Raw genomic sequence first — 16,004 nt, 5'->3', positions numbered from 1 at the left:
CGTGAAATGGATCACTATTGTGGTGAACAGAAATGTACTGGTTTAAAACAATCCTCAAGGCTAGGTGTGGCTGAGCCACAAGTGGTTGGTTTGGCAAATAAAGTGCTTGAGGAGGCAAGCAAATAAAGAGGAGGTTTGTCAAATAAGGAGGACTTGAAGGAGCACAGTCTGAGTTCCAAATAAATAGTATCAAAGGCTTATTAGTGAGGGTGTTTGTGCCTCTTTTACTTTACTGGAATAATATAGGATACCACCAAGTTTGGCAAGATAAACAATAAGCCATAATGTGTTGTTATCATGTTGAGGAAATATTAATTAGTATGCAGTGTAAAATGTAGTTATTATTTCCAGAGAGGTTACAAATTGGCTCTTAACTATTTTCTTTTATAACTAAAAACTCTTAAGTTTTTAAATTAAAATGTTTTTGACTGTAATATAAATTGCAACAATAATTAGATTTCTGGGACAATTTACTTAATTTTGAGTATTGATTAATGCTTTTGAAAATATAGCAATTTCATAATGCATAAAATGAAAAAAAAGGAAATGGGAGCAATGTGTAGAATAAATATTGCTGTAAATCTGTAATATTTGAAATTCTTCTACTTGAAATAGAAACAGTTCTTTCAGTTCTGGAGTGCAAGAGAGGAAGTAGTTTACTCAATATATCCTTTATTCAGAGGGTGCGAGTTTTTGATTTTTTTCTTTTTGTAATAATGAACTATGAGAAATGCATATCTATCCAGGTTATGGAATGAACTTCCTATTTACAAGTAGAGTCAAATTTGCCCTCAAATTTTTAAATACAGACTTTTTAATAGTTGCAGTATATGCTGTTCCCTTGTGTCTGTTGTTCCCATGTTCATGTGTATGTTGATGTGTTTGGCCAGTGGTGTCGGCATAAATATAAACCTGAAAATTAAAACTCAGGTAGGTTTTTCTTCTGAAAATGTATCCTGTATTTTTGTACGTTGCTAAGTTCAACTTAATTCCCTCTTATATTTATTTCAAATAATCAGATTTGAAGACCCAGCTTCCCAAACACCTTTTCTTCCATTGTACAAAGCAGCAATCTTTAGACCAGTTATGTACTTAGTCCTGTTGGAAGGACTTGAAAAATTCATTTATCAGAGAGCAATGCTAACTTCTTAGCCAATTGCTTGTTTGGAGCGATTAGGCCTAAGATCTGAGGGCCTATTGCAGTACCTAAACCTAAATTCTAATGCTAATGCAACATATTAAAATAAAAATTCAAGTACTACATGTGTTTACTTCTTATTTTAAACACATCTGGCAACATCTGGTGTGTTATGTACCACTACGTAAATTCTGTAGTTTTATGCAGAGCTCTCATAGGATTGTTTTAAACTTCTTAAGCCTAGCTGGAAGTGTTTGCAATGAGCTAAGTCAGCTGATTCTTCCGTAGAGGATTTTTAAAGAAATGGTTAGAAAGAAATGTGCAAATGTAACAGGTTTGTTAAAAACAACAACAAAAACAAAAAGCACCCCCCAAACAAACAACAATAGCAAAACAACAACAACAACAAAAAACACCACCACCAAATCCCAGCTTGCTTTTAAAGCCAGTGAAAAAATCAATTTATTGAATTTTTTAAGCTAATTGACACCAATGTCTACCCTGTTGTTCATGGGAACGACAAAAATGTAGCAATTTAAATACAACCTTTTTTGAAGAGGTATGGCAATATCACCCTAATTTGGGAGAGAATATCAATAAAGGGACCAACCAAAGTTCATTAGAGAGATGCCACAATATAAGGGGCCAGAAATAACTCAAAAGTTGAGGAGAAGGCCCGGAGTCTCCCAAGGACATCAGGTACTGTTTCCCATGATAGTTTTCTGTGACAGACAGCACCAAAACTGCAGCTGCTGCTACAGGATGTAAAATTCCTGGTGAAGGAAGATACATTCATTTTGCTGTAACCCATAGCTACTGTCTGTGTTATCTAGGGCTAAAGTCTGACTTCCTGGCTGGCTACATTACCAGATGCAAACCTAGTAACAACAGTAGTATTAAAAATCAGACTTGAAGCAACATTGATATACTATGGAGCAGAAAGAGAAGATTATTATTTTTAATAGCCCCTTCCAAAACATAGAACACTTGTAAACTGGAAAGAAACCTTTATCTTTTGGGCATGATTTCAAGAAATGAGAAAGAATAACATTCAAATAAAGAATCAGAGGTTCACTCTGATTTTAATTGTAGAGGCTGAGATGGAATAACTACTTCAGGTAAAAGCACGTATTTGGGTGTCACATGAGAAGTGTACGATACGTTAGTGAAGATACCTGTCAGGAACTGCATGCTTGATGTAGCCCATTTAAATCCACCACTAAGATGGAAGAACAACAACTAAATTTTGACACTCACTGGCATTCATGTCCATATACAAGCTGAGAGCATTATTCCTATACCAAGTACCAAGGAGATTTTTTTTTTGAGACATTACCATAATTTTGTTTCTGACATTGGAAATTGTAGATTTATTTGGAAACTATAGATTTATTTCTCCCATACCTATGGTTTTCTTGTTTCACCATTAAGTGTCCCCAGCTCTCAGTTTAGAGAGGGACACAAGAGACTTAGAATCAAGTGTCTTGACATCAGCATTCTTGGGGTTGTTCTTCATTGGGAACTTTAACTGGCCTCCAGTTTGTTAGGTGGAGTCAGCTCTACCATTCTCTTAAAAATAGTTGGCCAAAGTGTCAGGAATTGGATACTGAATATTGTTGTGTACTATGTACAGTTTAGGTGGGTATTGGGGCTATCTTTCTGAGTAGCAGATAAAGCTTTAGAAATTTCTACAGAGCTGGAAACCCTTTTTCAAAATTAGTGTTTGTCCTGCAGAAACCCACATAAATGGATTAGGATTTAATCTGTTTCTAAGCCTCTGCCAACAGTAACCATGATAAAGGTAACTTAGCTTGTTTTGTGACATACAAAAATTTGATAGGTTATCACTAATGATCCATTGCTGAATATTATTTCAGATTATCTGTTTCAGTCCTGGCCTTTCAGCATACATGTGATTGCACTTTAGGTAGTATTATTGCCAGTTAGATAGACAATTGTTCACTGCAGTTTTAGGTAATGATGTAGCTAAATTGCCCTTCTTTGTTTAGAAGCAAAGACGTGTTATGGGCTAGTCTGTTGGTCAAAAATATTGACTTTAAAATAGGATACTTACAAATACTTCAACAAGTAGACAATTAAAATTGTTATTTGAAAATTAGCTTTGTCTATGGCTTCCTTCTTTCTTGCTTCTGTAAACAAAAGTGTAGAACAATTTTCTTGTGTCATGTTATCCCAAAGGAAAGAATTTGGTACAGAAATTTGTTACGTCTTTGTTCTTTTTCCCCCCCCATTTATTATCTCTTCTTTTATTTATATGTAGACATACTTTATATTTCTCTTGCATCTTTTTTCCCCCAAAGGGTAGTATTTGCTCCAGAAATTTGCAGCTTGTCTATTTCATTTTCCTTTTTTATTGCATTGAAAAAAATTCACTACTTCTTAAGTGCCTTTTCCCTTTTATTACTTTCAGATGTTTGGAATCTACTGCTGTGTTTTTTTTTTTTTTTTTTTTTTTTTTTTTGGTTTTGCTTTTTTAGTACCTTTGCTATTAGAGGTAGATTGAATGAGTTTCTGTGTGTACACACAGTTTTGGGTGCTTATTTTACATTGACAAAATTATTAGGTACAAACCTGAGAGCTGATAATATTGGGGTACCGCATAAGTATCCTTTGCATGTATAATTTTGTGCCTGTAAGAGATTTAAGCAGGCTTACCTTAAATGTTAAATAGCTTTAGTGTTGCAATATCTTAAAATAAAAAGTTAAAGATTTTAAGTTCACTGGGGATACATATGTATAATTTAACACTGTTCAGTAAGAGATGTAAATTTTGAGTTTAGATGTGTGGGAAACAAGGATTTCTGTCGTTATATAGTCACAGGCATGTCTGTAAAGCTATGCCAAATGATAGTATTTGTATAAATATTTATATAAATATGCTATGCTTGCATAGCATTTCTAGGAGTTTTATATCTACCTTAATTTACCATTTCACAATAAAACTGAGTTGAACCAACAGCTAAGACTTTCAAAATGAAAAATATCATTAATTTTCTTTGAGTTCCTCAGATCGGGGTTAGTGGTACAAAGACCATGGTGTTGCCTTTTGCATGGGAGTAAATACACGAATAAAGTGAATACAGTATCTTTTTAGACTCAGCATAGCTTATATGGTTCTAAAGGTGATGTTGTTCCATGAACAAACAGGGAGAAACAACTGATAATAGAGTAGTAGGAAACTTTTCCCTATATATTTTACTAACAAATGCTGCCAAAACTACTTGGAGATTAGCATAGGTCTAGCTTTGTCTAATGCTCTGTGTCTTTATGCCATCCAGAATAGTATGACTACTTGAAAACATAGATATTTCTTTTTAGCAGTGAGCACGTAGCTCTTCACTTATATTTGATGGAAGCAAGTGGGCGAATTAATAAAAATTAATTTAAATTTCTACTTTGTTCTTTACATTTTTTTGAACTAAAACCATAGTACTGGAATTACCCTGTAAATTGCAAGGAGGGGTTTTATAGAATGGGCAAGCACTTAAAGAAAAAGGAAAAGATAAAAAAATGTAATACTTAATGTTTCTTCATGTGGGAACATGCATGTTGAATTGAAGCTCGTGGTAATTGCCAGCATATTCCCTTAAGCACGATATTTTTCCTGTGGTTTCTGAAAAGATCAATCACTTGCAGCAATTTATGTAAAAACTTCCCGGTGAATGATTCTGCTATTGTATTTACACTTTTTGCCCGGCTCACCAGAATGCAATACCTTTGCTCCTTAGTACAGCAAATGCACTTTGTAATATATATTATGGTATGGTCAAAGCATAATTTATTGTCAAATAGAAAAATAGGTCAACATGAATGTCATTTGATGATCATCCCCCCAAGTTTAATAAAACACCTCACCAGCATGCATTCTGCACAGTGCTTGATGTTTTATTAGGCCTACAGTACCTTCCAGTACCTAGCTATAGTGGGAGTGTAATTACTGAGCTGTCAGGGTGATAAGTGGGATTAATGGCAGCCTGGTGCACTTTAGTCTGCAGAGTGCTTAGAGAATGGGAAGATGGTCTTATTATAAGAGAAAGTCTGGACTGGCATATTCATGACACCCTCGCCTCGTCCCAAAAGCTCACATTCAAGTTGGTGTTGCCTCCCTCCTCCCCTTTAAATAGCTGACATTTTCAACAGCTGTTATTTGTGAACCATTTCAAAATTCAAAAAAGATACAATTTGGTAAAGATGCTTAATAGCCACAACTGGAAAGCTGTGCACTGCTTATCCTGCTAGGTGCCATTCTAGTCAGTTTTGACATGAGATTGTTCTATACATAGTCCACAGAAATGTATTTTATGTTAAGTGTTATTCTTTTGGTCTTAGATATAGGACTGCTGCATTTTAAAGTGAATCACATTCAGGAATGTGAAGAGCCAGAAGTCATAATGGAATACTTGCCTTTTTTTAAATGTATGATTTTCTGCTTCTATTATTTCTTTACTGCCTACACAGACAAAATGATCATCCAAGCCTTTACAGTGTCAGATTTTATCTAGTGTATCTCCTATATTCCTGGCTTCTAGTACTAGAACTTTTCTGTCTTTCAAGCTGCTTAGAATGCTAAGAGCATCCTCATGACTCAGTGCTCTGGACACATGCACCTTTTGAGGTCCCCACTGGCCTGACTTTGCTGGTTAAGGCATTTATAACATATGCTTGCTGTGCTGGGCAGCAGTGTATTTAACTACCACAGCTAAATTTGCTGGTGCTCTTCTGCATGAGCCCTCTGACGTCCTGGGCTAGCTGAACTAGCAGCCTGCCGTGGTGTTGAACCTGAATCTGGCTTTACCACGTTTCCCTGCCTTTGCTGTCCATGAGACCTATTTTCCTTTAAATATTTCCTTTGGGGCCCTTTTCCCATAAATAGATCTGTGAGGAAATCCAAACAATGCTACCACATGTACCTTCAAATTCAGGTGCGGTATGACTGGTGCCGTGGTGGCTGCAATACGCAGCTAGGTGACAATGAATGAGAAGATTAAAGACTAATTAATCTTTTACTTTGGCTTTGCTTTCACTCTTATTCCACCCTTAACTGGAGGAGAAAAACACAAACAACGCATGTGACTGACAAAGTTAGACCAGTTTTTCACTTCAGGTCTTTCAGGCTTGTTCATTCTCTTTTAATTTGCTCTTCATTTCCTTGTGTATTTTCTGTAGGACTCTTGCACTTCTCTATGTTTGAAAGTAGTCTGTCCTAGCCAGTTGTGCAGCATCATTTACTACTAAGTAATGATGATTAAGGTAGAGTTGTGGGACTGTAAGTAGTCATGTTCAGACAATATGCAAAAAAAAGAAAAAAAAGAAAAAAAAGAAAAATTTCATTTTCCAAAAGTAGTTAAAACTACAAATTTTATAAATTCTGCGCATTAGTACAACTATATTGAAAGACCATCTGGAGTAATTTAGTGAATTAGAAGTGCGGCATTTGACCTGTGATAATCACTGGTATGTAAAACCAAGAATTGCATGCAAATATCTTTGTGTTTATTAGAGAACCGTTTTCATTCTTCAGCTGACTTTTACCTTTTGTGATAGATTTGTTTATTGTAACTTACATAGGCAACCCTTAAGGCTTACTTCTTAGAAGGGACTTGTGCAAGCAACTTTACCAGTAAACCCCCATGCATGACTAGCAGGCACAGATTGTAAATCATTGCTATTTAAAATTTGTGTGTTTTAATATACGATAAAGTTTGTCATTAGGGATGACAAGAAGAGGGTCTTAGGCATTTCAGTTGGGAGTATGCTTAGGAATACTGAAGTGTTTTCAAAGGTCACAGACATATTTTAGGAAACTCATAGAAAAGTGATTTGAAAATTTACCAGCCATTTTTGTTCTTTGGCACATACAGTACAAACTAGTTCCTTCCTCTGTGGAAATAGTTGATTTAGTACATCTAATTGTCCAACCTCTAGAATGTAATCCACAGTAACACTTGCAGAATTTCATTAATAAACTCTCATTCACAGCATTGCTGTTTTTCAAATGGGAAAATGAAATTCTCAGAAGTTTAGCGATCTTGGATTCCAGGAGAAAAAAAAAAAAAGCGTAATTGGACATTGTTTCCTAATACTTAGTACGCATAGTCCACATTTGTAACTGCACCCTACTCACTTCACTTGTGGAGTGAACAGAATTTAATGTTTGTGCAAATTCATTTGATAATGATCATGTAGCACTTGAGCTTTTAAATAGAAATTTTATGAAAATGCTTTGTATTATTCACTTGTGACTTATCTCCTACCACACTCACTTGAAAACATTATGCAATTGGCAGCATTTGTATTCCATGTCTCTGTGACACATTTTCTTTTATTCCTGTAGATGCTTGAAGTGTGCAGATGCCCCCTGTCAGAAGAGTTGCCCAACTAATCTGGACATCAAGTCATTCATCACAAGTATTGCAAACAAGGTAAAATCAGACTTGCCGTAGTACGTGGAAGCAGATAGCAGTGATTGCTTGTAGTTCTGTTAATGTGATTGCATTATAAGGCTTATCTTTGTAAAATGTTTACAACAGATACTTTAAAATTCAAGTAATCTAATTTTTAATTATTTTTACTGCTGTTCTGTGCTAGAACAGATAGTGTATATTGCAAATCTACTTCTTTGTGTCACTATTGCTGAAAAGTTTTTGGTTTTGATGGTTTTCATGCATAATGGTTTTTAAAAAAAAAAAAAAAACGAGCATTACAATACAGTGATTTAACTTTGCTGCTACCTGAGGTATTAAAGTTACAAAACTTTTCTTTCATTAAATATTTTTGTTATTGTTGTTTAACAAGTGATTATAATTTAAATTTGCTTTCGGCAGAAATCTGGCATATGAAGGTGGTCATCTCAAGGAATGTTTTCTCACTGTTGTACTTTATAGTAAGAGGCTCTGGCTAATGCAAATGTGGACTGTCACTTAGACTAGCAGTAAAACATTACAGGAACAAATTGAGCCCCCTTTTTTGGAGGTACTGTATATTTTCCTTTCTTAATAGGCTATTTTACTGTAATAATACTGAAAGCTTAAAAACTTTATTTTCATTTGTGGTCTACATATTACTTTTAACAGTAAGAAATAGGAATAAACAAAAATGACTGCAAAGTTGATATGACAAGATTCATTAGGCTATCTGGGATAGTCTAAAGATGACTGGATATTATTGCCCCTTGCAATCTCAAAAACTTACTTCCCATCTGTGGAATCATTCGCAGCAGTGTGATTTGTTTATCTGTATGAGCCCAACTAAACTCATGAACCACAGGAGGTGATACACAGATTTTCTGGCTGCATGTTATGCTCCAGCCCATCTTGCTGTTGGATGCAACTGAAAGGGCCTACATGGGTAGATCTGGAGAGAAGTGGGCAACAGCAGTGCTGCCGTGCATGAGCCAACATCCACATTGCTTGTACTGTGCTCTGTCCTCTGGGGAGAAAACACTGGTAAATTTTGCACCTTAACAAGAAACATTAGGATAAGAGGAGATATTAAGATACACGTATCAATTATAATACAACTGTGTGTTGATGTGGGAATTGGCATTATGCCTGGCATCTGCATATAGACAGTTTTCTTATATTATCTGTACCTTGTCAGTGTAGCATTTGTATTTATGAATGTAGGCATCTGTTTGCAACCACAGTATAGCATGGAGCATATTGCTTGTTATTACCTCTGCCAGGCATTATGAAGGAGATGAACTGAACAGAGAAGGTACAAGGCAGTAGCAAAACTGTTAGTCTCATCCTGTGATCACGTTGTAGTTCTAGGAAAAGCAAAGCAAATTTTATGAAAGTATTTTACCAGGATGGTCTTTCTTGATTAAGGGTTAGTTGTGTTACTGCCTAGGATAGGATAGGGTGATGCATTGGTGAGGAAAGAAAAGGGGCCTTAGTATGGAAACGTGAAAGCTGGGAGTAAAGAATAAGAAGGCAAACTGAAAATTACAACAGAAAATTTGTGAAGAACTGACACCAGCAGCATCTTAAAATGAGAAATTTGGTGGGTCTTTTAAATTCTCATAGCCTCAGAAATATAATGCCCTTTTGTGACTTGGCAGAAAGGGCAAGTCATTTTAACAGCTGATTCATTCTGAATTCTGTGAATCCATTACAGAGGAGAGGAAGTCAAGGTGGGGTGACTGCAGAGCTTTGAGAGTTATATTTTGGCAAAGGTGTACTAGAATAATAACAGGAATCTGCCTTATAGATGTGAAGTCTTTGCCCTGCTGACACCAATGGGCACACTCTGCAAGGTTTTAATAGGGCCAGATTTTACCTGTCTGATGGTCGGTGAGGCAGGTCAACCCTGTAGTGTTTGGGCTGTTTGATAACTCTTTTAAAGCATCTTGGAAGTTGCAGATGCTAGGTAAGACTCTGCATTTGCACTGAACAAGTGACCTGATCAGTTGATGTTTTATTGGAAAATCCTGCTTTAGAAAAGAATTGCAGTATACTGCTATTCTCTTAGTAGGGTTATGATTCCATAGGGGAAAACCTGTGTCTCAGATTACTGAAATGTACTTACAGCCTTTCTTTTTGGATCCCATCCCTAGTAGTAGCTTCTATATCCAGTAGGAAACTGTAGTTTTTATAAAAGAGCATACTGTGATTTTGGTAACTGCTTTTGCCTCATGTTGATGCCTGGTAATTGCATAGAATGAAGGACACTTTCACACACAGGAAGTTTTAAAAAGTCAGATAGTCAGTTTCTGTTAGCCAAGATAATTGGATGGGAACTTGCATGTGTAAAATCAGCACTGCATCTATGAAATTCAGTTTCAAGTAGAAGTTTACATGCAGGCTGACCCTTTGCTTTCTCTCCTTACCCTAAAACAAAAGAGATCCAATATTGCATAGTTATGGGAGCATTTCTCTGAGACAGAGAATTCTGACTTAAAAAAAAATAAAACAAAATATCAAATATGCTTAGCAAATAGGTGAGGTCATGGGCTGAGCAACAAGGCTGGGAAATCCTGCTTGTTTATGGCTTCCACGTCAATGGTTGTACCTCCTGTAATTCATGTACCAAGCAGGGAAGTAATGCTGCTTAGAGGAAACCCAACCTTGTCTTGATGGCTGCATTCTGCTAGGCTGAGTTTTTCTTTTGTTGAATTTACTTCCAATGCATTTGATAGAAATTTTCTATTATGACAGATTCTGTTCAGGAAGAGTAACCCTACATCCTTACATTTTCCTTTATTAATAGGATGTTTTTCTAGGTATATATGTTTAATATTATTTTTTTTCCTTTTTAAATATTGCACTTTGAAACTCTTGCTTTCTACAAAGTTAGTGGAAGAGTTATGGTGGAAGTTGAGAGGGAGATATGGAAAATTGAAATGGTTCACTTCAAGTCCTGGCCCTGGGGGAGTTGGTGTGGTGAGTACTGCAGTGTCCTCTCCTCTGTTTCATTGTGCTGCTGTGGTGTTTGAGGTACCTGCACCATCTGCTTTTAGAGCAGACAGAAGTCAAGAACAGTGCATTTTTGAAAAACACACTGAAACTTCAAGCTTATAATTTGGGAAGTTTTTAATGGAACCAACAAGTAATTTCTCACCATGTTCCATAGCTGTTCACTGTGCTTCTTCTAAAATTGTATTAAAATTATTATCCAGATATCATTCAGCAATACACTTGCTGAATATTTTTGCATTATTGTTGTAAGTATACTTCACACTGCCAAAGTTTTGTTAAATGCCTTTGAAAATGCTTTTCAAAATTATACATCTTTTTGTTGTTTTCACCTTGTAAATACATTTTCTTTTTTAATCCAATAGTTTATAAATATATCTGTTAGCTTCTAAACAAAATAAAAAGCTGAAGTGCAGAATATTCAGGTACTTAAGGTCAGTAAGTCCTGGAAATCCAAGTAGGGTTTCTGGGCTTATTTGAAGTTCTTCTCCCACTTCTGAATCTTTCTTCCTTATTCTCTCAAGAAACTCCCTGCAGTAGGTTACCCTTCTAGCTGTTTAGAGGAGATTCTGTTCAATAAATTCCTCATCTGTGTCTAAGCAGTAAGCAGTATGGTATTCAGGTATTTATTTAAACATTATTCATTATTAATATGGAGTATTTAGACAGCAATGTACTGGAAATGAATTACTTTGTCAGATATTTAAGAGCTCTATTGTATGTAGTTTGTTTTGTTGGAAAACTGCTATAGCAATCATAAAAGGTCAGGGATTCTTGTTCTCTGAAGCCTGAGGCTTTTTAGATATTTAGAGGTCATGTATTATGTAGCTGTTCTTCGCTGCTCTGCCATTAGACCTCAGCTCAAGAGTAGAAGAGGGAGAGGGAAGGAGGGGTAGTTTCTGGGTTGAGAGGGTAATTGAATTGCCAGGCTCAATGAGCCTTGAGCCTCTTTGAGAAAAAGGATGTCACTTATGCTGCATTGTGTTAGGCCACTGTAACTCAATAGACTTTAGGCCACAACTTCCATTCTCCTTTTCCATTCAAACTGGATTACAACTCCACTTTCTAAAGGTACAGTCTAGTCCGTTGTGTCTTCCCAGTCACTGTTTCTCTGTTCATACAGACTGCTTGCAGTTGCATCTCTTGGAGACGAGACTTCAAATTCCCCATGCACGTGTAACTACATTTGTTTTTAAACATCAGAAGATGCTGAGTGTTCTGACTTCCATCTGTCCTCTCTTTATGTACAACCTTCGCATTGCAAAGTGTGTATTCTTTGTTTTGTAATAGACAAGAGCCATCTTCATTATCTCCCCCTCTAAAACAGCAACAACAAAAAACTAAGGGAAAAAAACAAATCACATTTAGATGCTGCAGGAGAATGGTTCTCCCTTGCTTCATTTTCTCCTCTGAAATAGTCCCAGGAGAGATCTTAGGGATTTTGTGTCCTCCTTTCCTTGTGTTAATATGTCAAAGCAAGAAGTAAAATGGAGTTTGATAAAATGGAGCTCCAACGCTTGTCATCCTTTAGGGCTGGTACAATCAAGGGAATCCTGCAGCTCTCAGCCTAAATGCTTGCTGCCTGTCCAGCTTTCCTCCTGTTAAGCAGAAGTCTGTGCTAGAGGAAGCTGCTCATTGAAGAGCAACAGCTGCTCATGTACTCTGCATTTGTACTGTGCAGTGAGACAATCTTGGAGGTTTTGTTACTGGACACCTTCATGGTTGAGTAGTCACAGTGAAAAACAACCGATGGTGCAGTTAAGGCAAGGCATAGGGATAATAAGTTGTGTTACGTGGCACAGGCATAAAAAGTGAGTGACTCATCCTTTATAGTCTGAGTTAATAATGAAGAACTGGGGATGCAGAAGTATCTTTTGTGACATCAGTACTTGAAACTGCACTTTGTCTCTTCAGCCCTCTGTGACTGGTCCAACAGTTTTCTCCTTGTTCAAATTGACCATCTTCTCCCACACCTGGTCTGAGCTGACAGGTCCACCATTTTCTAATAGACCTCATAGGTGCATGTAAGCCTTCTGGTAAGCATTAAAAAAAAATTAAAAAAATAAATAAAAATTAAAAAGCCACACTGCCTTCTGTATAGGACTGTAGGACTGTTTGGACCATGTGGAATAATGGTAGGGAAATGGTACAGTAAGAGCTGAACACCAGGAAAGTACAGGATAGCTGTGAAACACAAGAGTAAGTTTTAGAGAAATTCTTAGATTAAAATAAAACCAGAGGAAATAGAGGTTTTCAAGGGAGAAATGGGAGAGGGAAGGAGCTAGAGGGTATAAAAGGATACCAAAGGGGTAAAGGTGAAGCTGAAGTTTGGGAGATTGAAGGATTAAAGGAAAAAATGTATGTGGCAATATACTGGAAATGAGAAAGAAGGAAAAGTGGGTAGACAAAGGAAGGCAAAAGACAAAAAGCAGTGGGATTATTAAGGGAAGATGAAATGAAGAAAAGATTGCAAGAGAGAAAGGGTGCTGAGAGGCATAGGACAGGTGAGAGAAACAGAATGATGTTTTTTCTGTGCCAGAGGAACTTGGAGTAAATTAACAAAGGACATCTCTATGCCATTTAAAAGGACATAGAAAATCATGAGTTCATATGTAGAATACTGTAAGTGGGATACTGTTAATACAGTGAAAGATTGTAGAAGTCAGAAAGCTGCTAGATGATTGGTAATAATTATATACAGATATGCATCACAATTAATCTTTAAGTACTACTTTGAGGCCTCAGGCTTTTGAAATGGCTGTTTTATTCAGCTTTCTGTGTTAATCTTTCTATATTTCAGGTCACTAAATACAAAAAAACATTTAAAAGAGAAAGTAGTAATGGTGTTAAATTGATGTACTTGAAGCAGTGACTTTTCTTGAGATGTCTGTTTGTACTTAGTGTAATGGAATGGCTGACAGCTGGTTTCAGTTGCCATAGTGTAATTATGTAGAATAGACTTTTGCGATGACACTATGTCAATTAAGGAATCTCTCACATTCTAGACTACAAAGGACAAAATGACAGTACAAGATATTTCTTCCGTTCTTTTTCATAAAAAGATAGTGACACTGTGTGAAATTACAGTCCTGTTATGATGACATAAGTCAAATGATGTGAAAGATTTCTGGATTGATTAAAAATCATCAGCATTATAATATAGAATATGTATGATTTGGTAAGTTGTTATGTTTTGTTCATTCTTCTTCGGAAGATATTTTGGTGGGGGGCTGACAGACTGGAGGCGTTTCTTGTTATATTTTAACTGGTGTGTGTCAATGTGAAAAATGCTACTTATATAACAATGTACTTTAAATAGTGGTTCTTCGGTATGGGAAAATATTTTAATCCAATGCAGCCTGAGCAAATTTGAAAGCCATCACAGAACAGGAGCACGGATAGAGGGAGGTGATATTTTCCTGTATTTTTTGGTATGTCTCTCTTTTTTTAAACTTCACCCAGAGGAAGAGGAAATTACTACTTTTTCTTCTTTTCTTTTAATGTATTCACTCCATCCCATAATCCTGATGAAGTCAATGTTTTCATTTTATTACACAAAGCACAATAATGAATATCTTTTTTTGAGAAAACTGCCATATCAAAACACCCCGATGCATAAGGAATTTATATAAAAAGCTCTTAAATTGAATGAAAGAAAAGATGCTGTATGCATTTCCTGATAGTAAATGCAATTTCTTCTGGTTTGTCAGTATTGATCCTATGTGTTTTAATAGTTTTTTTTTTTTTTTTCAAGTAAAAAACAGTCTAATTTACATGCAAATTATATAATGCTTCCAAATGATACATGTAGAGATTCTCCTCTGCCTGGTTTCCACAGATTATTGATGTCTGTTTAAGGCTTGTTTTTGTTCCCTGTGTTAGCAATGTAGTATTTATTGACATTTTGATGTAGGAAGCCACAAAGCATCCTATCCAGTTAGATTAATTTATTTCTGCGGAAGTGCACAGGAAAAAAAAAAAAAGCACAAGCAGACATTTATCTCATTAAAAAATTCAGAAACATTCTAGTTTTAGACTTGTTTCTTCTGTGACGTCTGTAAGAAACTAGCCAACTGAGACATCTTATTATTTCAGCATCTAAAAAAAACCACTCCAAACTGTTTGCATCCAAGATAGTTTGCATCATTTCATGCGCTGTAGTAACTTAGTGATTTTAATGAAGTCTGCCTCCCTTTAACTCTGGTCTGCTCTTCTGTACTGCATGCAGTGTGTAGTTACCAACTTGGCATGTCTGTGTCTCATATCTGTGTTGTGTGTAGCCTACTACACACTGGTTTTGTGAAATGAAAATGATCAATAATATTTTTTTTCAGGAATGTGAATATTCTATTGAGTATTCTGCCTTTAATGTCACTGGTAATTGATCAGTAATACATGTTTTCAGCTGGAAAAAGAGGATGTTATGTAAGAAAAAGTGTTCATATAACAAAGCATTTAAGTTACTGTACATATACTGCAAATGCTTGCTTATTACCGTAGTAACTCATGGTTTGCAGTGGTGTAACACAGTCTATATAACACCACTTAGTGTAACTTTCTAAACTATAATATATTTTCCTGCCAGTTTTTTTGGTAAAGTATTGGAAAACATTTTTTTAATAATGTTTGATACATTAGATAATGAATCAGCACAGTGAAAACAGAATAAATTAATAGATAGAATGGAACGACAAAGAGATGAAGTGACTCGGAGCTGGGCTCCTGAAGTCCTGCCCATGGCCCTGTCTCTGTGCTGGGCTTTGCCCTGGGTATCTGGAAGGTTGCAGATGGGCTTACTCTTGAACTTAAGTACAAAGTGATGGTAGCAGCATGTGGCCATATCCCTTCACTGGCAGTGACCAGTATCAGTGGCAATGGGAACAGTGGTTATGCTGGTGTTCTGAAAGGTGGAAACTGAGGCAGGGTGTGGAAGAGGAGAGTTAGGGAACTACAGCTCTTCTAAAAGTGTAAGTTTGTGGAACACTGCACTTCAGGTGTGACAACTTTTTAATTAGCTTATCATTAAAACTTTTCGGAAGTTAAGACTAGGAGAGACATGCTCTTTGATACACTTCATCAGATGTCTTAATATTTAGTATGGTAATATGTACTATATGTCTTTCAGTACTCTCTTTTGAAGAAGTGAGGGTACCTAAACATCTTGTGCTCAGGCGCTACCACTAGAATTGGTAGCATCAGCAGATCATGATCATGACAGCAACTCCTCATAAATTCCCAGATAAGGACCTTGCCTTAATACACTCATGTTGCCCCAGATTAAGAGTCCATCAGCACTTGGCATTGCCTCCATTAGGACACTGGTCCCAGCCTTCTTCTTACAGAACTCTAGCATTATGTCCTGAGATACGTTTCCTTCTATATCCTATCAGTAAGCTGTGATCTCAGTCATATACCCACAGTGAACCTGG

General features: G+C 36.3%; 1 protein-coding gene across 4 annotated transcripts in view; it reads left to right on the top strand.

Moving 5' to 3' along the window:
• DPYD (dihydropyrimidine dehydrogenase) overlaps nt 1-16,004 on the top strand; it is a 354,038-nt gene that overhangs the window by 90,463 nt on the left and 247,571 nt on the right. For 3 of the 4 annotated variants that reach the window (XM_040566231.1, XM_040566230.1, XM_040566229.1), the window contains one exon: nt 7,494-7,581. In XM_040566231.1, the coding sequence (XP_040422165.1) occupies nt 7,494-7,581 (88 nt within the window). Of the gene's footprint in view, nt 1-7,493; nt 7,582-12,512; nt 12,612-16,004 lie in introns of those variants that run through there. The other variant, XM_040566232.1, reaches the window with a different exon arrangement.

This window comes from Cygnus olor, chromosome 8 (genome assembly GCF_009769625.2).
Source record: "Cygnus olor isolate bCygOlo1 chromosome 8, bCygOlo1.pri.v2, whole genome shotgun sequence".
Classification (NCBI taxonomy): domain Eukaryota; kingdom Metazoa; phylum Chordata; class Aves; order Anseriformes; family Anatidae; genus Cygnus; species Cygnus olor.
The sequence above is the reverse complement of the archived record's forward strand: the minus strand, read 5'-3'. Positions and strand labels throughout refer to the sequence as shown.